This window comes from Lithobates pipiens, unplaced genomic scaffold (assembly GCF_037356315.1).
Source record: "Lithobates pipiens isolate NorthernLeopardFrog02 unplaced genomic scaffold, aLitPip1_a1.2 Scaffold_35, whole genome shotgun sequence".
Lineage (NCBI taxonomy): Eukaryota > Metazoa > Chordata > Amphibia > Anura > Ranidae > Lithobates > Lithobates pipiens.
In genome coordinates, this window is record NW_027507811.1 from 2,997,338 (window position 1) to 3,022,246 (window position 24,909).

The window sequence follows — 24,909 nt, forward strand, 5'->3', positions numbered from 1 at the left end:
CCGCTCGTGAGTAGGCTAGTTCGACGGACTAAGTTTGGCGCATGCTCAGAAAGGATTTACACGGCGGAAGGTTGCATTGCAGTGTATTGGACGTCGAATTTCTAGTCCCGTCGTACGTGCCGTACACGTCATCGCGCAAGCTTTCGGCGGACTGTCTGTTCATCGTGTGTGGTCAAGTCCGTTCATTCAAAAGTTGAACGGACTGTCTGTCGGATTGTCTGATGAACTTAGTTGGCCAGACAATCCGCCCGTGTGTACGCGGCCTGAGGCTCTGCTCTTGTCCTCCCCTTCGGTGCCTCGTCTTCGCACAGTGACCTCCCTACGCGAAAGGTTAAAATCCCTAGATGTGCATAAATGCTTTAAAGCCCTACTTTGGGCAAAACAGAAATTTTATGAGTTTGCCAACAAGCCTCATAGGATGTTGCTGAACAAGCTTAAGCCCCGCCCATTTCATTCCTATCCTGATCTCCTTCTACAGTCAGACGGCACTCCGACTTACTGCCCCTTAACAATGTCTAAAGTCTTTGGTGTTTTCTACAAAAAATTATATAATTGCCTAGCTTCAGATCCCAATCACGTGTTCTTCTGTGCTTCCTTGAAATTGCCAGTGTTGTCCTCTTCACAAGTAGATGCCCTTAATGCTACCGTCACGCCAGAAGAACTGGCAGCGGTTGTAAAAGAACTCCCGTCCCATAAATCCCCAGGTCCCGATGGGCTTCCCTATATTTATTATAAAACTTTTCTTCCGACACTAAGCCCCCGCTTGCTAAATCTTTTTACCTCCCTACAGAAGGGCATTGTGCCTCATTCTCAGTTCCTCCATGCGCACATTACGGTTATCCCGAAACCGGGTAAATTCCCCTACCCTACCGGATAATTACAGACCCATAGCCTTACTTAACTCCGACTATAAGATCTTCACAAAAATTTTAGCTAATAGACTTTCCTCAATGATTCCCGCCCTGGTCCACAACGACCAGGTGGGGTTTTGTCCTGGGTAGACGGGCCGGTGACAACACTAGACGTACCATAGACCTTATAGATTTGCTCGATACAACGTCCCGCCCTGCCATTATTTTGAGTTTAGACGCACAAAAAGCCTTTGACAGGCTGGGATGGTCCCAGGGGCGTAACTATAGGGGGTGCAGCAGTCGCGACCGCAACCGGGCCCTGTGATGCAGGGGGCCCATGCACTAGCAGAGCTCCATGCTCGACTATCGCACTGGCTGCTCTTTAGTTGTGCATTCCCCGCATGACCTGTGTCCTCAGCCGGCTCCTCAGAGTACCCCTCTCATGCTCCATGCATTGCCGCTCAGTCCGATGTCTGTTCTCCCCAGCCAGAGTCCCGCCCCCCCCCCCCTGAGTCCGGTCCACACTGCACTGCGCACTTCTCCCGGGTAAACAAACTTTAAGCACACAGATGCAGTGCCGCCCTATGAGAGCCCCCGGAGGACACTGCAGCCTTGTCTGCCACCCCCTCTCCTCCCCCGTCATACACAGATGATGAAAGGTCTTTCTGGGAGATATGCTCATCACCCGTCCAGCACACTGGATGGAGCCCAGGCCAACATGGATGAATGCGCGGCCTACAGCTTGGTCATGGTGAGTGAGAGGACCCCATCCCCACACACCATTACATACCCCCTCCATCTCCCCCTGGGGACAAGGGACTCCTTCTCATGTGGGGACAGGGACCCCCAACTCCCCTGGGGACAGGGACCCCTTCTCACCTGGGGGCAGTAACTTCATCTGCCCTGGAGAAAAGGACCTCATCTCTTCTGGGGACGGGGACCCCATCCTGCCTAGGGACAGTCCCCCAATGGGGCACCTAAAAAAAAAAATAATAAAAAAAAAACTACTGATACCAGTGGTGGAACTACAGGGCTCACAAAGGTCATACCTGTGACCACGCCCTGGAGTTCCACCGCCGGACTCTGAGGGAAGGGCCCTGGCTGGGGTTCAGAGGGGCCTTTCATGGTTTCTTGCATCGGGGCCCTGAAGGTTCTAGTTACGCCACTGGATGGCCCTACATGTTTGCCACGCTCCAGCGTTTTGGCTTTTCTGGTTCTTTTCTGTCAGCCCTGCAGGCCTTGTACTCGCTTCCCACGTCCCAAGTCCAATTGGCATCTTATAGATCCCCGCTCTTTACACACAGTAATGGCACTAGACAGGGATGTCCCCTCTCCCCCTTGCTGTTTATATTATGCCTGGAGCCTTTGGCTGCAGCTATACGGGAGGACCCGGACATAAGCGGAATCTCCCTCAGACTGAAAGAATACAAGTTGTCTCTTTTTGCAGACGACATACTCCTCACCTTGACGAAACCTCACATCTCCCTTCCCAAACTTCACACTCTTTTAGATACATTTAGCGGACTCTCGGGTTATAGGGTTAATACAACTAAAACTGAAGCGCTCCTCTATTCATATTCCACCCTCACTTCTAGCTTCTTTGAAACGCAAATTCCCCTATCATTGGTGCCCTGTTTCCCTCAAGTACCTTGGCATCAACTTGACCGCCAAGTACAGCTCCCTCTACGAAGCTAACTTCATCTCTCTGATCGCGGAAACACATAGCCTGCTTCGAGGTTGGACATCATGCCCTCTGTCTCTCATGGGCAGGATTAATGTATTAAAAATGGCCATACTCCCTAAGTTTTTATATCTCTTTGAAACGTTACCAATTGCTATTCCCATGCCTCAGCTTAGTAATATTCAACGGGCCTTCACTAAATTTATATGGGGGAATAAATTGCATAGAATAGCCCAAACAGTGGTTTTTGCGCCACGGTCCCATGGAGGGTTGGGAGCCCCCGATATAGTGAAGTATTATTATGCAACTCATCTTCTGGCGGCTATCTCCTGGTCGTCGTGTTTCGCTACCAGTAGATGGTCAGAGCTGGAAATGAGTGTTATCAATCCTGTTCATCCTTGCTCCATGCTGTGGTCAGATCTGCCCTCCTCTATGGCTCAGCTTAGGCGCATAAGCCTTGGGCCGATGCTCTTTACTCTGTCCATATGGAAAAAGTGTCATAGGAGGTTCTCTCTCTCTTCTCCATGCTCACCCCTATTGAATGTCATCTTCAACCCAGATATGCCAGACAGTCTCTCTGTGAAGAATATGTTTCCTTGGTTCAGTTCGGGCATCTTCCAACTCCGCCACCTGGTGCACCCGATATCTCGCAAATTCCGATCTTTCCCCGAGCTTCAGAATAAATATGACATCCCGAACCAGCTCCTTTTTTCGTACCTCCAATTTAAACACTATTTTCACTCCAGATCTCCTGACCTGACCTTAGTCAACCCTAGCGCCTTTGAAACTTTGTGCTCCCAGGGTCCTTGTCAGAAAGGCCTTATATCCTCTATTTACAACATCCTTCACAATTCAATCTCTCCCACCACGGAAACCCACCTCTACATGAGGAGATGAGCCACAATTCTACCGATTCCCTTAACTCTTTCTCAATGGCAGGACATCTGGACGTCCACTTCTAAAGTCTCTAGATGTGTGGAGCAGAGAGAGACGGCTTATAAGATACTGATGTTTTGGTACAAGACCCCTGAAATGTTACACAAATACGATCACACCGTATCTAAGCTGTGTTGGAGGTGTCTACGAAATGAAGGCACCCATTATCATATTTTCTGGAGCTGCCCTTTGATTGTACCTTTTTGGTCTATGGTCCAATCCCTACTCCAATCTGTATTGGGGACAGATATCCCTTTAGACCCTAGGCATTATTTACTAGGCCTACCTATTGCGGCGCTATCTAAACACGCCAAGAAGCTGACAGCTTATATCCTCCTAGCTGCTAAGAGAGTGATCCCTGCCCTCTGGTTGTCCCCTTCCCCCCCCGACTCACTCACAGCTAATCTCCGCCATTGCATATATACGCAGGATGAAACATATGACTGCCCTGGTACAGGACTCCCTACCCAAATTTTCTAAAATATGGGACAGGTGGGACAACTCCTTGTTTAACCCTGAGACAACACCCTGACCTGTGGATACGAACTCTCAGGAATGTTTTCCTAAGGTTTAATCTCAGGATTCTAACTCTACGTCCTCTTCCAAAATTACAACTCTTGGTTTAACTACGTATCTTTGTTTGCGGATCTGTGGTGTATCCTTTTTTCCTTCCCCCCCTCAACGTGATGTATCAAGATATTAACATTTTATATCCCGCCTGCGGCGGTTTTTGCTGTTACGATTGCATTGTCAATTTTGATTGTCTGTATCGGAAGTATATTTTTACTGTTATGCAAAAATCTTTTTTCAATAAATATACATTTAAATAAAAAAATAAAAAAACAACAATATTAAACCAACCACTGATTCAAAACCAAAATACCGAATTTGGCCATTAGCGCGATCAACATTTCGTATGTAGGCGCCCCGTGACATGGCGTTAATGTACATGGGGGGGACTCAAAAATTTGGAGGGTAGTTTAAGTGCTTGGGAGGGAAAGTTGAATGTTTTCCACTTAACTTTATTGCTATAAAATAATGGACTAATAGCCCCCCATATGTTAGTATTGTTGGTTGTGACAGGTTCTCTTTAATGACAGTCTATTAGGTCCCCCTCACGTCTCTCCTGCCCTCCACTGACGATAACGGAGAGCAGACTGGGCTCCATTCCCAGCTTCTCTGTCCACAGCGGTCTGGAATGATGGCTCTGAACCCAGAAGTGACCTAATACACATCACTTCCGGGTTCATTCTAGCTAGGGGTGATCAGCGAGCGGATGTTCTCTGGTCTCCCTCTGCTCTACCTGAAAGCCCCCACCATGCCAATGTTGAGCCTGCAGGTGGGATATTGGAGCCCGGCAAACATGGTGGGGAGTCTAGGGAAGCCATCCAGTGGCTGTATAGAGGTTACAGGCCCTGTGATGATGTCTAAGTGCGCACTTATTCTTCACCAGAAGGTTCCAGAAGGTTACTGCTAGTCTCTCTGACAAATGATTCCACCATTGTAGGTAGGTTGGGGGAAGGTTTCCCTGAGCATCGTAATTTGGTGTTTAGTCATTTCTATTTGCCATGCCTGTAAAATATCTAAACCTCCAGTTTGCCGATACTCTGATACAGGTAATATCATCGATTTCCAAAACCAGGAATGAGTCGAAGAAGGATCCATATCGTGTCCAATTATGAAGCAGATGTCCGGCCTCACTCACAGCTTTACTGTCAGATCGAAGTGTAGCACCCTTTAGTATGTGCTAGCGGTTAGTGTAGTGTGGATTAGAAACATAGTTTAGCTCAGGGCCAAGCCTGAGCTATGGAATCTGGGTCAGAGTTCAGGGTTGGGTGACTTTGGTCTACAAGTTTGGAGAATATTCCAGAATTAGTTGGTGGAGGTTAGGAGGAGCTGTTTTGAATATTTATAGAGCCTCAGCCAATCCTCAGAGGCTGGCTGAAAGGGCGCTGTGACCACTTCATAAATAGTCATGACCCATGCCAGCAGGGGCAGTCGGTGGAAGATGGAGATACAGTGCTGAGGAGGCTGTCATGGCCCTCAGGGCTGCTCCCTAGTCGGGAGGGGGTTGTCCACTCGGGAGGGGGGTGTCCTGCCTTGGGCCGGGGCTCAGGTGTTGGTGTTAGGGTTAGGCTTGAAGACCACTTGCTATAGCAGTTGCCAGACTACATCCGATCAGCAGGATTGGTATACAGGCAGCCACCCGGGCAGATGACGCAGGCTCACCTGACGTGTGGAGTCTATGTACGAATCGGTCTTCACCAGAGCTCCTGATGGTGGAGAAGGATTAAGCTACAGTGGTGTGAAAAAGTGTTTGCCCCCTTCCTCATTTCCTGTTCCTTTGCATGTTTGTCACACTTAAGTGTTTCGGAACATCAAACCAATTTAAACAATAGTCAAGGACAACACAAGTAAACACAAAATGCAATTAGTAAATGAAGGTGTTTATTATTAAAGGTGAAAAAAAATCCAAACCATCATGGCCCTGTGTGAAAAAGTGATTGCCCCCTAAACCTAATAACTGGTTGGGCCACCCTTAGCAGCAACAACTGCAACCAAGCGTTTGCGATAACGTGCAATGAGGCTTTTACAGCGTCCTGGAGGAATTTTGGCCCACTCATCTTTGCAGAATTGTCCTAATTCAGTTACATTAGAGGGTTTTCCAGCATGAACGGCCTTTTTAAGGTCATACCACAACATCTCAATAGGATTCAGGTCAGGACTTTGGCTAGGCCACTCCAAAGTCTTCATTTTGTTCTTCTTCAGCCATTCGGTGGTGGACTTGCTGGTGTGTTTAGGATCATTGTCCTGCTGCAGAACCCAAGTTGGTTTCAGCTTGAGTACACGAACAGATGGTCGGACATTCTCCTTCAGGATCTCTTGGTAGACAGCAGAATTCATAGTTCCTTTTATCACGGCAAGTCTTCCAGGTCCTGAAGCAGCAAAACAGCCCCAGACCATCACACTACCACCACCATATTTTACTGTTGGTATAATGTTCTTTTTATGAAATGCAGTGTTCCTTCTACGCCAGATATACTTGGACACACACCTTCCAAAGAGTTCCACTTTTGTCTCATCGCTCCACAGAATGTTGTCCCAAAAGTCTTGGGGATCATCAAGATGTGTTGTGGAGAAATTGAGACGAGCTTTGATGTTCTTTTTGCTCAGCAGTGGTTTTCTCCTTGGAACTCTGCCATGCAGGCCATTTTTGCCCAGTCTTTTCCTGATGGTGGAGGCATGAACGCTGACCTTAACTGAGGCAAGTGAGGCCTGCAGTTCCTTGGACGTTGTTGTGGGGTCTTTTGTGACCTCTTGGATGAGTCGTCGCTGCGCTCTTGGGGTAATTTTGGGTGGCCGGCCACTCCTGGGAAGGTTCACCACTGTTCCATGTCTTCGCCATTTGTGGATAATGGCTCTCACTGTGGTTCGCTGGATTCCCAAAGCTTTGGAAATGGCTTTATAACCCTTTCCAGACTGATAGATCTCAATTACTTTCTTTCTCAATTGTTCCTGAATTTCTTTGGGTCTCGGCATGATGTGTAGCTTTTAAGGATCTTCTGGTGGACCTTACTGTGTCAAGCAGCTCCTATTTAAGTGATGCCTTGATTGTGAACAGGTGTGGCAATAATCAGGCCTGGGTGTGGCTAGAGAAATTGAACTCAGGTGTGGACAACCACAGTTATAGTATGTTTTAACAAGGGGGGCAATCACTTTTTCACACAGGGCCATGATGGTTTGGATTTTTTTTCACCTTTAATAATAAACACCTTCATTTACAAATTGCATTTTGTGTTTACTTGTGTTGTCCTTGACTATTATTTAACCACTTGCTTACTGGGCACTTAAACCCCCTTCCTGCCAAGACCAATTTTCAGCTTTTGGTGCTCTCACACTTTGAATGGCAATTACTCAGTCATGCAACACTGTACCCAAATGAATTTTTTGTCCTTTTTTTCCCACAAATAGAGCTTTCTTTTGGTGGTATTTGATCACCTCTGGGGTTTTTATTTTTTGCGCTATAAATGAAAAAGACCGAAAATTTTGAAAAAAAACGCATATTTCTTTGTTTCTGTGACAGAATTATGCAAATTATAAATTTTTCTTCATAAATTTTGGCCACAATTTATACTGCTACATATCTTTGGTAAAAATAACCCAAATTAGTGGATATTATTTGGTCTTTGTGAAAGTTAGAGAGTCTACAAGGTGTGGTGCAAATCGCACAAAATTGATCACATCTGATGTACTGGTGGCCTCTCTCGCTTCTTGCGACCCGAACAAGTCAGGAAAGTACAAATACCCCCCAAATGACCCCTTTTTGGAAAGTAGACATTCCAAGGTATTTACTAAGAGGCATAGTGAGCTTTTTGATGTTGTCATTTTTTTTCCCACAATTCTTTGCAAAATTAAGATTTTTCATTTTTTTTTTCTCCACAAAATTGTCATTGTAATAGGTTATTTCTCTCACGTGGCATGTGTATACCACAAATGACACCCCCCAAAAAATTCTGCTACTCCTCCTGAGTATTACAATACCACATGTGTGGGACTTTTTCACAGCCTGGCCACATAGAGAGGCCCAACATGCAGGTAGCGCCATCATGTGTTCTAGGAACATAAATTACACATCTAACTTGTTGACTATTACACTTTTGAAGCACCAGGACAATGACACGTGACACTGATGACAGATGGCACTGATACGTGGCAATGATGACACTTATACGTGGCACTGATGACAGGTGGCACTGATGACAGATGGCACTAATATGTGGCACTGATGACAGATGGCACTAATATGTGGCACTGATGACACTTGGCACTTATAGGTGGCACTGATGACACGTGGCACTAATACGTGGCACTGAAGACACGTGGCACTAATACGTGGCACTGATGACAGATGGCACTAATACGTGCCACCGATGACAGATGGCACTAATACATGGCACCGATGACGCGTGACACTGATGACAGATGGCACTGATAAGTGGCATTGATGACACGTGACACTGACAACAGATGGCACGTGACACTGACAGGTGGCACTGATGACAGATGGCACTAATACATGGCACTGATGACAGATGGCACTATGTGGCACTGATGACACGTGGCACTGATGACAGATGGCACTTATACGTGACACTGATGACAGATGGCACTGACGACAGGTGGCACTGACAACAGGTGGCACTGGGGTGGATGGCACTGGGGGCAGGTAGCACTGGGGTGGATGGCACTGGGGGCAGGTAGCACTGGGGTGGATGGCACTGGGGCGGATGGCACTGCTGGGGGGAGGATGGCACTGCTGGGGGGAGGATGGCACTTTTTTTTTTTTTACTTTTTTTTTTTTTTTACTAGAGGCAGAACGGCTGCCGCTGCAGCCGTTCATCTCTCCCCTCTCACACTGTCTGTGCGAGGAGGGAGAGCGGCGCTGAGAGATGATCTCATATGTTTACATATGAGATCATCTCCCATTGGACACGCCGATCCCCGGGGGACACGGCGAACACAGAACTTCCGCGATGCGCGCCCGCGGTGGCGCGCATTGCGGAACTAAACATCAGGACGTCCAGGGACGACCACCCGGACGAACGTGCCTGCTCTACGGCCGTCATTCGGCTATAGGGCGGGCGCGAGGTGGTTAAATTGGTTTGATGTTCCGAAACACTTAAGTGTGACAAACATGCAAAGGAACAGGAAATGAGGAAGGGGGCAAACACTTTTTCACACCACTGTATGTGTTAGTACCAGGTCACGGTCCTCAGGATTGCCTTACCAAGAGGTGAGAAAACCGACTTCCAGTAGCAGATAAGCAGGTAAGGATCAAAGAAAATCTTGGTCAGTAAACAAGCCAAAAGTTCAGGGCTGGTTGACTCTGGTCTACAAGGTTGGAGAATATTCCAGAATTAGTTGGTGGAGGTTAGGAGGAGCTGTTTTGAATATTTATAGAGTCTCAGCCAATCCTCAGAGGCTGGCTGAAAGGGCGCTGTGACCACTTCATAAATAGACATGACCCATGCCAGCAGGGGCAGTCGGTGGAAGATGGAGATACAGTGCTGAGGAGGCTGTCATGGCCCTCAGGGCTGCTCCCTAGTCAGGAGGGGGTTGTCCACTCGGGAGGGGGGTGTCAGGGTTAGGCTTGAAGACCAGTTGCTATACCAGTTGCCAGACTACATCCGATCAGCAGGATGGGTATACAGGCAGCCACCCTGGCAGATGATGCAGGCTCACCTGACGTGCGGAGTCTAAGTACAAACCGGTGTTCACCAGAGCTCCTGATGGTGGAGAAGGATTTAGCTATGTGTTAGTACCAAGTCGCGGTCCTCAGGATTGCCTCACCAAGAGGTGAGAAAACCAACTTCCAGTAGCAGATAAGCAGGTAAGGTTTAAAGAAAATCTTGGTCAGTAAACAAGCCAAAAGGTCAGTAGCGAGTAGTTGCAGTTTGGAATCAGGCAGAAGTGTAGTTGAGGAACAAGCCAAGGGTCGATAACGAGTGGCAGCAAAATATGGAGAGCAGCAGAGAAAACGAGAGCAAGGTACTGATTGAGAAAGCACAATGTCCGGGCAAAGAGCAAGTACAGAGGCATGGCTTAAATCAAGAAGTTCATGGGAAGAGCAAAGAGTTCAAGGGTCAGCAGAAGTCAAGGCAGAGTTGTCCAATGGATCAGACAGGGTACTCTCCAGCATCTCATGTAGCTCAGCAAGAAGAGTCCCGCCAGACACAGCCAAGGTCCCAGGTTCAAGTCCAGGCCCTGACCGTACTACACTCTTCCCAGGACATCCCCTGTGCTGGCTTTGAGAGAAAACCTCTGGTGGAATTATCTTCTTAATATAGGGTCATAGAAAAACTACAATGTAGCGCTAAAGAAAATTATAATGAAAATGTGAAGTGTATAACACTACAGAAAAGTCCAAATCTCAAATGATTAAATGAGTCTTTGAAGTTTTGTGAAGTACAAATATAAAACTCAAATGTGATAATTCACACACAGAGTGTGTACCAAAAAAGTTAAAATGTTGTGATGTGTCACACAAAATATAAACCGAAAGGTGATCCGAGACACGCTTCACTTCAGTGACATCGAAGTAGATAAAAGTGCGTGAACACTAGGTCGTGCAGGCATATATAGATGGAACCCCCGATGAGACCACGCCAATCTATCCGCCACTGGAAGGACTGTAGAATTCTGAATTCTGAGTCAGAATTTTTTTTTTTTTAAAGTTGCTCGTCTTTCAAAACGCTTGTTAACCTTACTCGTTAACCAAGGTCCCACTGTAGTTTAAATATTTCTCAAACCATTAACTCTGAAGTTTGTTCAGCAGAAGGTACCCCTTAACAGGTACAAAATGAGCCATCTTAGTGAGACCGTCAACAACGACCAAGATAGTAGTCATTTCTTTTGAGGGTGGTAAATCTTCCACAAAAGTCCATAGAAATTTACCCCCATGGTCTTCAGTGGGTATTGATTAATACTGCAATGCTATTAAAGTTCATGTGCGTGTAAAGGCAGGTGTCCCAATACTTTTGGTAATATCGTGTATTTCTCTCCCCCTTGGTGGGAGTGGAGATGACCCCCATCTATAAGGATATACAGTACATATACACACAGCACAAGGCCGTGTTCACACTACGAGACGTTTCTCTGGGCTGCAGTTCCTCTGAGCTCCACAAGGTGGTGATCTTCTCACTTATACCATAGAGACAGGAAGTCTCTATGGAAGACAGGAAGTGATGTCAGGTACAGACAGGAAGTGATGTCAAGTATTAAAAAGGAAGAGAAGGACAAAAGGTGAGTCAGACGGAAGTAGAGAGGAGACGTCGCTGGAAGTGGCACCAGAGGAGGTAATAAGATCTTATCTTCTATTTACACCCAGTAACCCCCCCCCCCCCCCCGTCATGTCTGTCCTCTTCCTCCATAGTCACTGTGACGTCTTTTATCTCCAGCAGATGATGATACACACATATATAGTGTGGGAACCTAGATTACCCCCTTCAGGGGCAGAACATTCCCCCCACTTACGGGGCCGGAACATTCCCTTTATTTCTGAGATTTGTCACCTTTTCCAGCAATTACTTTCTCACCAGGGATGGGCAAATGGTTCGGCCCGGGCATGAGTTCTGTTCGAACATTGGCTGTTCGCCCGTTCAATGAACACCTGAATTGTCGGCCATTCGACAGGCCGAACGAACACAATGCATTGCGCCACCCCACACAGTGCATTGGGATTCCCGATTGGCTGAAGCAATGAAAGCTTTGCCCAATAAGAGCACCGAGCACTGTCAGAGCCATGATTGGACGCGATCATGATGACTCTATCCAATCGTTGCTCTTAGTCCCTGCTCCACACTATAAAAGTATTCTTCCCATAGCGGCCATTTTTAGTGTGATATCAGTGTGGAGAGAGATAGAACAGGGCTCTGTTCCGGGCTACTAACAGTTAGTGTGCGGTTCTGATTCTATTGTCAGTGTAGAGTATCAGTTTAGTGTAAATCTAGTGACAGTTCAGTGTATGTGTAGTGCGACCATTCATCGTTTCATTAGTGTCAGTTTATATTGTCAGGGCAGGTTTACTGCAGTATATTTCAGTACGTTCCTGTATGATTAACGCAGTATATTGCAGTGCGTTAGTGCATGTTTACTGCAGTATATTGAGGTGTGTTAGTGTGCGTTTAATACAGTATATTGAGGTGTGTTAGTGCACCTTTACTGCAGTATATTGAGGTGTGTTAGTGTATGTTTACTACAGTATATTGAGGTGTGTTAGTGTACGTTTACTGCAGTATATTGAGGTGTGTTAGTGTATGTTTACTGCAGTATATTGAGGTGTGTTAGTGTACGTTTTACTACAGTATATTGAGGTGTGTTAGTGTACGTTTACTGCAGTATATTGAGGTGTGTTTAGTGTACATTTACTGCAGTATATTGAGGTGTGTTAGTGTACGTTTACTGCAGTATATTGAGGTGTGTTAGTGTACGTTTACTGCAGTATATTGAGGTGTGTTTAGTGTACATTTACTGCAGTATATTGAGGTATGTTTAGTGTACATTTACTGCAGTATATTGAGGTGTGTTAGTGTACGTTTACTGCAGTATATTGAGGTGTGTTAGTGTACGTTTACTGCAGTATATTGAGGTGTGTTAGTGTACGTTTACTGCAGTATATTGAGGTGTGTTAGTGCACGTTTACTGCAGTATATTGAGGTGTGTTAGTGCACGTTTACTGCAGTATATTGAGGTGTGTTAGTGTACGTTTACTGCAGTATATTGAGGTGTGTTAGTGTACGTTTACCGCAGTATATTGAGGTGTGTTAGTGTACGTTTACCGCAGTATATTGAACTGTGTTAGTGTACGTTTACCGCAGTATATTGAGGTGTGTTAGTGTACGTTTACCGCAGTATATTGAGGTGTGTTAGTGTATGTTTACCGCAGTAAATTGAGGTGTGTCAGTGTACGTTTACTGCAGTATATTAAGGTGCATTAGTGCATGTTTACTACAGTATATTGTCATGCGTCAGTGCAGTTTTACTGCAGTATATTGTAGTGTGTCAGTGAGGTGTGTGTGTAGTGAGTACTCAAATTGAAGTGCATCCAACACCACTTTCCATTGATTAGGCCTTTTTCTAGTACCTGTGCAGTCGATCGCCTTGTTGCAACGTGCAAACTTTTGTCTCAAGCACATCAAGCGTGGCAAAAACACCAGCCATTTGGGTACCACGTGCTTGACAAGGCATTGAACCTCCCACCACTCAGCCCGTTGGCAAGAGCACCTGAAAGCCACACAAAAGGGATGCAATTCTGTTCCACCTCCTTACTCACCTCAGTCTGCCCCCCGCTATACCCCATGACCTCCCAGCAGCCTCCACTGACCGGGATGATGATATAGCGCAGTGGCGTCACGTGGGTTGTCAGCGCCCAGGGCAAGGCAAGCAATTAGCGCCCCCTAACCTGTGGACTATGTCATTTACAACATATTGTATAGAGTGCAGGGATCAGGAGTAACTAACCTACAAAACTGCATGTAGAGTGCAGCAGTCAGGATGAACCCTCCGTTCACATCAGAGTCCCCACCGTCCCCCCTTACATCACAGTCCCCAGCATTTCCCTATAAGTCATGGTTCCAGGTCCCTCTTTACATCAGAGTCCACATTGTTCCCCCCTTTACACCAAAGTGCCCCCCCCCCCTTACATATTTTCCTTTACATCAGAGTCCACAGAGTTCTCCTTTTAAATCAGATTCTCCCCAGCATTTCCTCCTTACATCCCCAGCGTTTCCCTTTACATCAAAGTCCACAGAGTTCCTCTTCACATTAGAGTCCCTCTCTTAAATCAGAGCCTCATTTACATCATAGTCTCCAGAGTTCCCCTTTACACTGTAAGAGGGTACTCTGCAGACTCTGATATAAGGGGGAGTTCTGGGAACTCTGATTTTAAGGGAGAAAGCTGGGGACTGGTCTAAAAGGGAACTCTGTGGTCACCAAAGCTTCCTCTTGCATCAGAGTTTCCAGAGTCCCCCTTAAACTTCCATTCTTCAGTCCCTCACAGTCTAGGGCAATGCAAGTCCCAGCACAGCAGGCTGCCATACCTCAGTCCCCAAAGAGGGCATGGAAAATCCCACTATAGCAGGCTGCCCTTCCTCCCCGAGGAAGACGTAATGCCCTCTGTGGGAGGCATGGCAGTCGGCTATGCTGGGATTTTTAGTGCCCTCTGTAGGGGACTGAGGAATGACTGTCTACTATGCTGGGACCTTTGCCCTCTGTAGGGGTCTGAGCAATGGTAGCCTGCTATGCTGGGATTTGTAGTGCCCCTGTGGGGACTGAGACGTGGCAGCCTGCTATCCTTGGATTTGTAGTGCCCTCTGTGAGGAATCCTCAGTCCCCCCTCAGTCTAGGGCACTACAAGTCCCAGCATATTGAGCTGTCATTTCTCAGCCCCCCCCCCCCACAGCTGGGGGACAGACTACACAGGGTTAAACATCCAAAGGAGAGCTCCAATCAAAACTACTAATGATGTACAAAGAGTCCATATGCTATATAATGTCACAGTCCCGGTCCCCTTCACCCTCCCCCCCCGGGCACGGCTAACACTCATCATGGCCCCTCATCACTAGAGGGGCGGTGCTGGGTCTCTAACAAGTGGAGGCTGAGCAGGTACAGCAGTGCGGCCTCTTCTATGGAGCATTAGAGCGGCACAGGGGCAATGCCCCCCTGCCCAGTTTGCCCCCAGGGGCCTTCTCTTTTTCTGCCAAACCCCCAGAGACCTTCTCTTTCTCTGCCAAACACCCAGGGGCCCTCTCCTCCTTCTCCATGTGCCCTCTCCTTCTCCATGTGCCCTCTCCTTCTCCATGTGCCCTCTCCTTCTCCATGTGCCCTCTCCTCCTTCTCCATGTGCCCTCTCCTCCTCCTTCAAACACCCACTCAGGAGCCCTCTCCTCCAGTCACCCAGGTGCCCTCTCCTTCTCCTCCAGTCACCCAGGTGCCCTCTCCTTCTCCTCCAGTCACCCAGGTGCCCTCTCCTTCTCCTCCAGTCACCCAGGTGCCCTCTCCTTCTCCTCCAGTCACCCAGGTGCCCTCTCCTTCTCCTCCAGTCACCCAGGTGCCCTCTCCTTCTCCTCCAGTCACCCAGGTGCCCTCTCCTCCTCCAGTCACCCAGGGACCCTCTCCTTTTTCTCCAGCCACCCAAGGGCCCTCTCCTGTTCCCTCTTCCGCCCAAGGGCCCTCTCCTGTTCCCTCTTCCGCCCAAGGGCCCTCTCCTGTTCCCTCTTCCGCCCAAGGGCCCTCTCCTGTTCCCTCTTCCGCCCAAGGGCCCTCTCCTGTTCCCTCTTCCGCCCAAGGGCCCTCTCCTGTTCCCTCTTCCGCCCAAGGGCCCTCTCCTGTTCCCTCTTCCGCCCAAGGGCCCTCTCCTGTTCCCTCTTCCGCCCAAGGGCCCTCTCCTGTTCCCTCTTCCGCCCAAGGGCCCTCTCCTGTTCCCTCTTCCGCCCAAGGGCCCTTTCCTGTTCCCTCTTCCGCCCAAGGGCCCTCTCTCCTGTTCCCTCTTCCGCCCAAGGGCCCTCTCTCCTGTTCCCTCTTCCGCCCAAGGGCCCTCCCTCCTTTTCCCTCTGTCACCCAAGAGCCCTCTCTCCTTTTCCCTCTGTCACCCAAGAGCCCTCTCTCCTTTTCCCTCTGTCACCCAAGAGCCCTCTCTCCTTTTCATCCAGCCACCCAGGGGCCATCTCCTTTTTCCTCCAGCCACCCAGGGGCCCTCTCCTTTTTCCTCCAGCCACCCAGGGGCCCTCTCCTTTTTCCTCCAGCCACCCAGGGGCCCTCTCCTTTTTCCTCCAGCCACCTAGGGGCCCTCTCCTTTTTCCTCCAGCCACCCAGGGGCCCTCTCCTTTTTCCTCCAGCCACCCAGGGGCCCTCTCCTTTTCCTCCAGCCACCCAGGGGCCCTCTCCTTTTTCCTCCAGCCACCCAGGGGCCATCTCCTTTTTCCTCCAGCCACCCAGGGGCCCTCTCCTTTTTCCTCCAGCCACCCAGGGGCCCTCTCCTTTTTCCTCCAGCCACCCAGGGGCCCTCTCCTTTTTCCTCCAGCCACCCAGGGGCCCTCTCCTTTTTCCTCCAGCCACCCAGGGGCCCTCTCCTTTTTCCTCCAGCCACCCAAGGGCCCTCTCCTTTTTCCTCCAGCCACCCAGGGGCCCTCTCCTTTTTCCTCCAGCCACCCAGGGGCCCTCTCCTTTTTCCTCCAGCCACCCAGGGGCCCTCTCCTTTTTCCTCCAGCCACCCAGGGGCCCTCTCCTTTTTCCTCCAGCCACCTAGGGGCCATCTCCTTTTTCCTCCAGCCACCCAGGGGCCCTCTCCTTTTCCTCCAGCCACCCAAGGGCCCTCTCCTTTTTCCTCCAGCCACCCAGGGGCCCTCTCCTTTTTCCTCCAGCCACCCAGGGGCCCTCTCCTTTTTCCTCCAGCCACCCAGGGGCCTTCTCCTTTTCCTCCAGCCACCCAGGGGCCTTCTCCTTTTCCTCCAGCCACCCAGGGGCCTTCTCCTTTTCCTCCAGCCACCCAGGGGCCTTCTCCTTTTCCTCCAGCCACCCAGGGGCCCTCTCCTTTTCCTCCAGCCACCCAGGGGCCTTCTCCTTTTCCTCCAGCCACCCAGGGGCCCTCTCCTTTTCCTCCAGCCACCCAGGGGCCCTCTCCTTTTCCTCCAGCCACCCAGGGGCCCTCTCCTTTTCCTCCAGTCACCCAGGGACCCTCTCCTCTTTTCCCCAGCCATTCTGGACCCCATGAACCACTCAGGGGCCCTCACCCCCTTTCCTCAGTAAACAGTCCAAATATGTAATCAGGCTGCAGAGGGACCAGTCGGGGACGTGGTTTCCTGCATGTTCCAGGGCCAGGGCGGAGATCTCTTCCCCTGGAGAAGGTGCAATGTGCATTCATCACCAACAATCAGAGCCAACAAGACCCCGATCATCACCACCAGCACGGTGGCCCTCGCAGCCCAGAATTTGCAACAGCCGAGTAATGCAGAGTGGGCTAACAGACTGGGCAGCTGCTTTTTGGTGACACCCACCGCCCGACTCCTCCACATTCTAGAATTACATGGGAAGGGCAATCTGGGGTCAGTATTGATGGCCACAGTGAAGGGACTGCGGTGCACTGCTCCAACTCCAACATCCTAGAATTTATAGCAATCTTCTACTGCCCGAGTCCCCACTGGGGAGATTCCCCTGATTGCGCCCCTCTACTAAATGTTGCACCTGGAGCAGCTGTCCCAACTATCCCCCCCCCCCCACGCTACGCCACTGCCAGTGTGTCCCAGGTCCTTGCAGCACATCTGCTAGTAGTACACAACCATCTGTAGACTATAGCCAGCTAATTTCTCTGCCTCATCTGCTTCAGCGGAAAAAAATAAAACACAGTCACTGCCACCCACATGTCTAACGTCTAAATGCAAGTTGTCAAATCTGCTGGCTCTATAACTTCTGCCTTTCCATCTGGTGGATTCTGCCGAATGTGCTGTACCACAATGGCGGGTTCCCAGTCACTATTTCTTTTCACATAAGGCCACTCCAGCTCTCTACCATCATGCAATAGGCAATCTTGTGGCATTTTTGGGCAAGGCAGTCAGCCGTAAAGTTCACGTTACTGCTGACTCGAGGTCCAGTAAGCATGGTCAGGGATGATATATTTTGTTCATGGCACACTGGGTAACTGTACTTGCAACCCGGAAAAGGATGCAGGATAGGGTTCAGTGCTGCAGCTTGTTTTGCTGCCACATCCCAATACAGCTAGTGGTGAAGATGCAAGCTTTCTCAGCACCACCCCCTGCCTCCTCCTCCGTGCCCTCCTCTACTGAATTCTCCTATGAACCACAAGTACCCCCTAAGCGTTCAAGGGGCTATTCAATGAGTCCGGATAAAAGATGCCATGCAGTGCTTCAGCTGGTGTGTCTAGGGGAAAGGAACCACACAGGAGCAGAGATTCTTGCAGCTCTGTAGGGGCAGGCCCCCGAGGTGGTTCAAGCCATGTCAGCTGAAGCCAGGAACCTCCTGTCCATCCTTAGACAGGGAAAGTTGACATGTTCCATGCATGGCACATGTCCTCAATTTCAAGCGTTCATACACAGTCACTGCTCAGTTGGCTGAAATTCAGCAAGAATTCCACCTGCCCCTAAGCCGCCTGATTTGTGACATGCCTACCAGGTGGGACTCGACTTTGGCAATGCTGAAGCGGCTGTACATGCAGCAGAGGGTTGTCAACGAGTGCCTGTGTGAGTGTGGCACAACGACAGGCTCTGGCCGGCTTGGCTTTTTTCCCCACACCAATGGATACTCTTAAAGGATGCATGCACTGTACTGTTCACCATTTGAGGAGGCCACAAGAATTATGAGCTGTACCAATGCATGCATCAGTGACACAATCCCTATTGTGTTCCTGCTGGAGCAGACTCTGTGTGGCATTGTAGACCGAGCACTCTAGGCAGAGCAGCGGGAAGAAGAGGAGGACTTCCTTTCTTCTCAAGGCCCACTTTATGCAGACACCATTCTTCCTATGCCACAGACCACACAAGAGGAGAGGGAGGGGGAAGGATTCTGGAAGATTGAAGCAGAGGAAGACCTACTTCAAACCTTAAGAGGTGGTTTTCAGTGGGAAGAGGCAGTTGTGTAATCCTCAGTGACCCCGTGGACTCTGCTTCTCATGCCTCCACAAACTTGCGGTGCATGGGCTTCCTCATTCTTCAAAGCCTGCAAAAAGGACCCAAGTATACGTGGCATCAAGGAGAAGGATCACTATTGATTGGCAACCCTCCTAGACCATCGTTACAAGGGGAAAGTTTTAGAACTCATCCCGTCCCCACAGAGGGAGCAAAAGATTACATTTCTTGAGGACACCTTTAAGATGAGTTTATCTAATGCTTTTTCTGACTCTAGTAGGTTACAGTGTCGTGGAAATGTAGTTTTGAGGCTTCTGTTGTTCAAGAGAGGAGCGGCAGAGAAGGGGGCCACCTTAGTAATGCATTTTACAATTTTTTTGGTCCTCAGCGCCCAGTGCTGTCAGCTTCCACACCCCTTAAAGAGCGTCTACATCATGTGGTGGGTGATTATCTGGTTGCCAAAAACAGACATGGAGAGCTTTCCAGTTGATGATCTACTGGGTCATGAGAATAGACCACTGGCCAGGACTTGCCCAGTATGCAATTGAGCTGCTGGGCTGCTCTACATCCAGCGTGCTTTCCAAACGGGCATTCAGTGCTGGCAGAATTTTTTTTTTTTACTGATAATAGAGCGTGTCTGTCCACCGACTCTGTGGATCGGCTGACATTTTTTTAAAATGAATCAGTCCTGCATTACCAGCAGCTATGAAGCCCTGATGCTGATGTCGCTGATTTATGTAACCATTGTTTGCTCAATTGCATATAAGCCTTTAAAATGTGCTCATAGGCTTTAATAGGGGTTCCTTATTCTGTTTCGAACTTTCCTAATGTTTGAAAGTTCTGTTGCAAACTGAACAGGTGGTAGTTCGGCTCATCCTTACATCTCACCTCATCAGTCCATACTAACGGTTTATACGATAATATGGGATGTGGTTGGGGAGGGGGGGGGAGATAGGGGTGGATTTATAATGCATATGGTTGTATTTTATAAGCTTTATTCAGAAGAGGGAAAACAACTATTCATGTGTCTGGATGGCGACTGTATCATTGTGTGTGTCAGGTTCCTATAAGGTGTCAGCTTATCACTGTCTATTTCTCCATGGAGGAGTGGGAGTATTTAGAAGGACACAAGGATCTCTACAAGGACGTCATGATGGCCAATCAGCCGCCCCTCCCATCACCGGGTAAGAGGAGACTTTATTGTAAAGGAGAGAGCAGTATGGAGGATCCACCTAGATCCCCCATCATCTGATAAACACATAGAAACAATGTATTCAGTCAGTGTGTGTGTTTCCTACAGATGGATCCAGTAATGGGAACCCACCAGAGAGATGTCCCCGTCCTCTGTATTCCCGGGATTCCACACAGGAAGGTCACACCATCCCCCACCATCATCAGGTAGATGAGGAACAATCACTGATAGTATCATTAGGATCTGTACATTATCTGCATTGTTATCATTGATGTCATTTTTATTTTATCTTCAGAGTGGGAACTTGAGTGAGTTTAAAATTGTTATTAAAGAAGAGATAAAAGAGGAGGATGATGAGGATGGGGTGATGGAGGAAGAACACAAAGATCTGTACCAGGACACCATGGTGGAGTCATCCAGATACAGGAACCCACCAGAGAGATGTCCCCGTCCTCTGTATTCCCAGGATTCCACACAGGAAGGTCACACCATCCCCCACCATCATCAGGTAGATGAGGAACAAATATTTTAATTTAAAATTGTTATAAAAGTGTGTTTTTTTTTTTTTTTGTTTTTTTTTTACAATAAGTGTTTTATTATATCTTTCAGAATGAAAACCCCAAGGATAATATTGTTGTAAAAGAAGAGTATAAAGAGGAGGATGAGGAGTATGGAGTGATGGAGGAGTTTTCAGAAGGACACAAGGATATGATGGAGCCACCAAATACCAGGAACCCACCAGAGAGATGTCCCCGTCCTCTGTATTCCACACAGGAAGGTCACACCATCCCCCACTGTTACAAGGTTGGTGGGACGGAGATCATAAGACACAGACTCATCGAGATGATGTGTGGATTTGTGATATCACAATATTAAATCTTCTATCTTACAGATGATATTTTCTCTCATTTTCTTGGTTTAGAGTGGAGATCCAATGGATATAGAATTTGAGGTGAAATCAGAAGAAGAAGAGAGGTATGTGAGGGATGATCAGCAGTCTATGGAGGAGGATGGAATAACGGGGACATTTATAGAGGAGGACACTCCTACAGAGATCAGCACAGGTGGGTCATTAACACTAAATACATTCCTCCACCCATACTGCTCACTGATTGGTCCAGAGTAGGGCGGGGGCTGGGTGATATCAGCCTGTAATCCCCTGGTCACTTTCCTGAGCTGTGTTCCCCGTCCTGTATTCCTGGATTTCTCTCCGATAATCTTCCTTCTCTGTGCTGCCGACACAATTTATGTATCTAGACTGGATTTATGGAGATTCTGGGGATCAGCTGGCAGCAAAATGTTCATTTTCACCATAGGCGTTACTAGATCTAGGCACCTGGGGTATGTACCTTGGGTCTTCTGCCCCATACCCGGGTCTAGTAATATCCCAGGCAGGGTAATTCCCCCGGGGTTACTTGCTCTGTTATTTGCTGGCTGTGCCGGGTGGAGGGATATGTCTGTATAGTCTCAGACCCAAGTCACTGAGTGCAGTCTCAGGAGATGGGAGGAGCGGTGTGGGACCTCTGCAACTTGTCTCCAGTAATTATTTCAGCCACCAATATTATGAGTCCTGACCCCTGCACTATATACTCTATGTTCATATATAGAGTGCTTAATTCGATTGCAATGCCCTTGGAAAAGTAGTTCAATTTGACGTAGCGCTCAGCTGGAGACTGTCTGACCCCGGCCGCCTGAGTTTCATCATCAAACAATTATTGGTCATCACAGTTCCCAGTAGAGGTATAAAGAGAGGAGTAGAAGGACATGGAAGCATCCAGTATCTTGTGCGGGGGCGGCACTAATATGGCCGGTAGACGGGCAAATACAGGAAATCGAAGTGGGGGTGGGGTCGGGTCTGGCCAAATAAGCAAGTGAGCACCCAGCCTTGTTACTATGTTCAAAAATGTTTTGGTTGGTATAAAGCATCTTCCGTTTAGTAAGGTTTAGGAGCTGAAGCTCAAACTCCCAACATTTCCATAACCAAATCTCCTGATTATGCTGGGAGGGGAAGATCAGCTCCATAGTTGCCCTCCATCTGGACCATAGCTATCTCCATCCCCTGAGTACATAGCTGTGTGTTTTTACCTAAAATACCAGTAATGGACATACAAAATCCCTTGGAACCCATTTACTAGTTACCTTGAGGGGGGAATTGTAAGATCCTCAGAGGCAAAGCTACCTGATGTGGGCAGAGTCCTGGTTTAGGGGAACCAATCAGCTGATGTCTAGTAATAATCTTTGTATTTCTATTTTAGTAGATGGACGGGAGATGAGGAAAACCTCAGAGGATTGTCTCACTTTGTCTCCAGACTGTAAAGTAGAAGATGAGGACATCACACAGTATAGTCCAGGAGAAAACCCGACTACCTCAAATGTCCATCCGGCACCACACAGTGTAGATGGACCATCGTATTCCTCTTATCCCGAGGAACCTCAGACTGTGCGGGACGGTGCCGGACCATCGTATTCCTCTTATCCTGAGGAACCTCAGACTGTGCGGGACGGTGCCGGACCATCGTATTCCTCTTATCCCGAGGAACCTCAGACTGTGCGGGACGGTGCCGGACCATCGTATTCCTCTTATCCCGAGGAACCTCAGACTGTGCGGGACGGTGCCGGACCATCGTATTCCTCTTATCCCGAGGAACCTCAGACTGTGCGGGACGGTGCCGGACCATCGTATTCCTCTTATCCCGAGGAACCTCAGACTGTGCGGGACGGTGCCGGACCATCGTATTCCTCTTATCCCGAGGAACCTCAGACTGTGCGGGACGGTGCCGGACCATCGTATTCCTCTTATCCCGAGGAACCTCAGACTGTGCGGGACGGTGCCGGACCATCGTATTCCTCTTATCCTGAGGAACCTCAGACTGTGCGGGACGGTGCCGGACCATCGTATTCCTCTTATCCCGAGGAACCTCAGACTGTGCGGGACGGTGCCGGACCATCGTATTCCTCTTATCCCGAGGAACCTCAGACTGTGCGGGACGGTGCCGGACCATCGTATTCCTCTTATCCTGAGGAACCTCAGACTGTGTGGGACGGTGCCGGACCATCGTATTCCTCTTATCCCGAGGAACCTCAGACTGTGCGGGACGGTGCCGGACCATCGTATTCCTCTTATCCCGAGGAACCTCAGACTGTCCGGGATGGTGCCGGACCATCGTATTCCTCTTATCCTGAGGAACCTCAGATTGTGCGGGACGGTGCCGTCCTTCCAACAGATAAGACGTTTTCCTGTACTGAATGCGGGAAGTGTTTCCGTTTTAAATGCCGTCTCAATGCGCATAAAAGATCTCACACAGGAGAGAAGCCAAACGTGGAAAAAACGTATGCCTGTCCGGAGTGTGGGAAATGTTTTTCACGGAAGGCCAATCTTCACACACATCAGACATCTCACACAGAAGAAAAGCCGTATTCTTGTTCTGAGTGCGGGAAATGTTTTTCGTTAAAGTTCGGTCTTAACAGACATCAGAAATTGCACACGGGCGAGAAGCCGCATTCCTGTCCCGATTGTGGGAAATGTTTTGAAATGAAATCAGAACTTTTCACACATCAGAAGTCTCACACGGAGGAGAAGCAATTTTTCTGTTCCGAGTGTGGGAAATGTTTCTCATTGAAGTCCAGTCTTTTTAGACATCAGAGATCCCATACGGGGGAGAAGCCGTATTCCTGTTCTGAATGCGGGAAATGTTATTCACAGATACACCATCTTCACACACACCAGAGATCTCACACTGGGGAGAAACCATATTTTTGTTCTGAGTGCGGGAAATGTTTTTCAGTGAAGTCCCTTCTTTCTATACATCAGAGATGTCACACAGGTGAGAGACCGTATTCCTGTTCGGAATGCGGTAAATGTTTCGCAGCAAGTTCAGGCCTAGCCAAACATCGTAAGTCTCACATGGAGGTGAAGCCATTTTCCTGTTCTGTGTGCGGGAAATGTTTTGCAGTGAAGTACTATCTTTTGCTACATCAGACATTGCACACGGGTGAGAAACCGTATTCCTGTTCTGAATGCGGGAAATGTTTTGTATTAAAGTCGCGCCTTGTCATACATCAGAGATCTCACATGGAGGTAAAGCCATTTTCTTGTTCTGTGTGCGGGAAATGTTTTGCAGTACAATCAGACCTTGTCAAACATCAGAGGTATCACACGGAGCAGAAGCAATTTTTCTGTTCTGAGTGCGGGAAATGTTTTTCGCAGAAAAACCACCTTTTTAGACATCAGAGTTCTCACACGGGTGAGAAACCGTATTCCTGTTCTGTGTGCGGGAAATGTTTTGCAATAAAATCGGACCTTGTCAAACATCAGAAGTCTCACACGGAGGAGAAGCAATTTTCCTGTTCTGAGTGCGGGAAATATTTTTCACAGAAGGGCTCTCTTTTTAGACATCAGAGATTGCACACGGGGGAGAAGCCGTATTCCTGTTCTGAATGCGGGAAATGTTTTTCACAAATAGCCCATCTCTCCAGGCATCAGAAATCTCACACGGGGGAGAAGCCGTATTCCTGTTCTGATTGCGGGAAATGTTTTGTGGAAAAATCACAACTTGTCATACACCAGAGATCTCACACGGGGGAAAAGCCGTATTCCTGTCCTGAGTGCAGAAAACGTTTTTCACGGAAGACGTATTTATATGCACATCAGAGATCTCACATGGGGGAGAAGCCACTTTCCTGTCCTGAGTGAGGGAAATGTTCCTCACTGAAGTCCTGTCTTCCTGTACATCAGGGGGTCCCACACAACCCTGGAGGTGTATTAGTGAGTGCGGGAAATGTCTTGTATATGAATGTTGCTGGACATGTGGGGAAGAAGCACCCCCTGATATACACCTCAGATATACTCCATGGCTGATCTCCATCATGGAAGAAACAGTTGATAAGGAGATCAGAGATCACCAAAGACATGGATGAAGTGTTGTACCGTGTCGGCCATTGATAGCAGGAGAAAAATAAAAATGGAGTCATTACCTCTCATTGGCTGAGTACATTCTGTGGTATGGAGACTTGGAGGTTTATTTTTCTCTTGCAAGAAGTCTGTTTTCTCAAGTCGTCTTCCAAGACGAAACACGTTAACCCCACCACTTAAAAGGCGGCCCTCTAGGCCTT

The 24,909-nt window shown here is 48.5% G+C and overlaps 2 protein-coding genes across 2 annotated transcripts in view; both read left to right on the forward strand.

Annotated features, from left to right (window-relative positions):
- Positions 1–11,255: 11,255 nt before the first annotated feature.
- The window catches only part of LOC143955445 (uncharacterized), a 113,610-nt gene continuing 99,956 nt past the window's right edge, over positions 11,256–24,909 (forward strand). The window contains exons 1-4 of the mRNA XM_077465491.1: positions 11,256–11,324; positions 19,666–19,789; positions 19,906–20,003; positions 20,093–20,305. Coding sequence (XP_077321617.1) covers positions 19,705–19,789; positions 19,906–20,003; positions 20,093–20,305 — 396 coding nt within the window. The 5' untranslated portion in view covers positions 11,256–11,324; positions 19,666–19,704. The remainder of the gene's footprint in view (positions 11,325–19,665; positions 19,790–19,905; positions 20,004–20,092; positions 20,306–24,909) is intronic.
- LOC143955336 (uncharacterized) lies at positions 21,562–24,777 on the forward strand. Its single transcript, XM_077465405.1, has 2 exons — positions 21,562–21,615; positions 22,442–24,777. Exons 1-2 carry the CDS (start codon positions 21,562–21,564, stop codon positions 24,488–24,490), a joined length of 2,103 nt encoding a protein of 700 aa, XP_077321531.1. The 3' UTR covers positions 24,491–24,777.

Coding starts and splice junctions, on each gene's coding strand:
- LOC143955336 (XM_077465405.1), top strand. CDS start 21,562: ATGGAAGCATCCAGTATCTTGTGCGGGGGCGGCACTAATATGGCCGGT. Junction 21,616..22,441: donor CTAATATGGCCGGTAGACGG/GCAAATACAGGA, acceptor TCTTATCCCGAG/GAACCTCAGACTGTGCGGGA.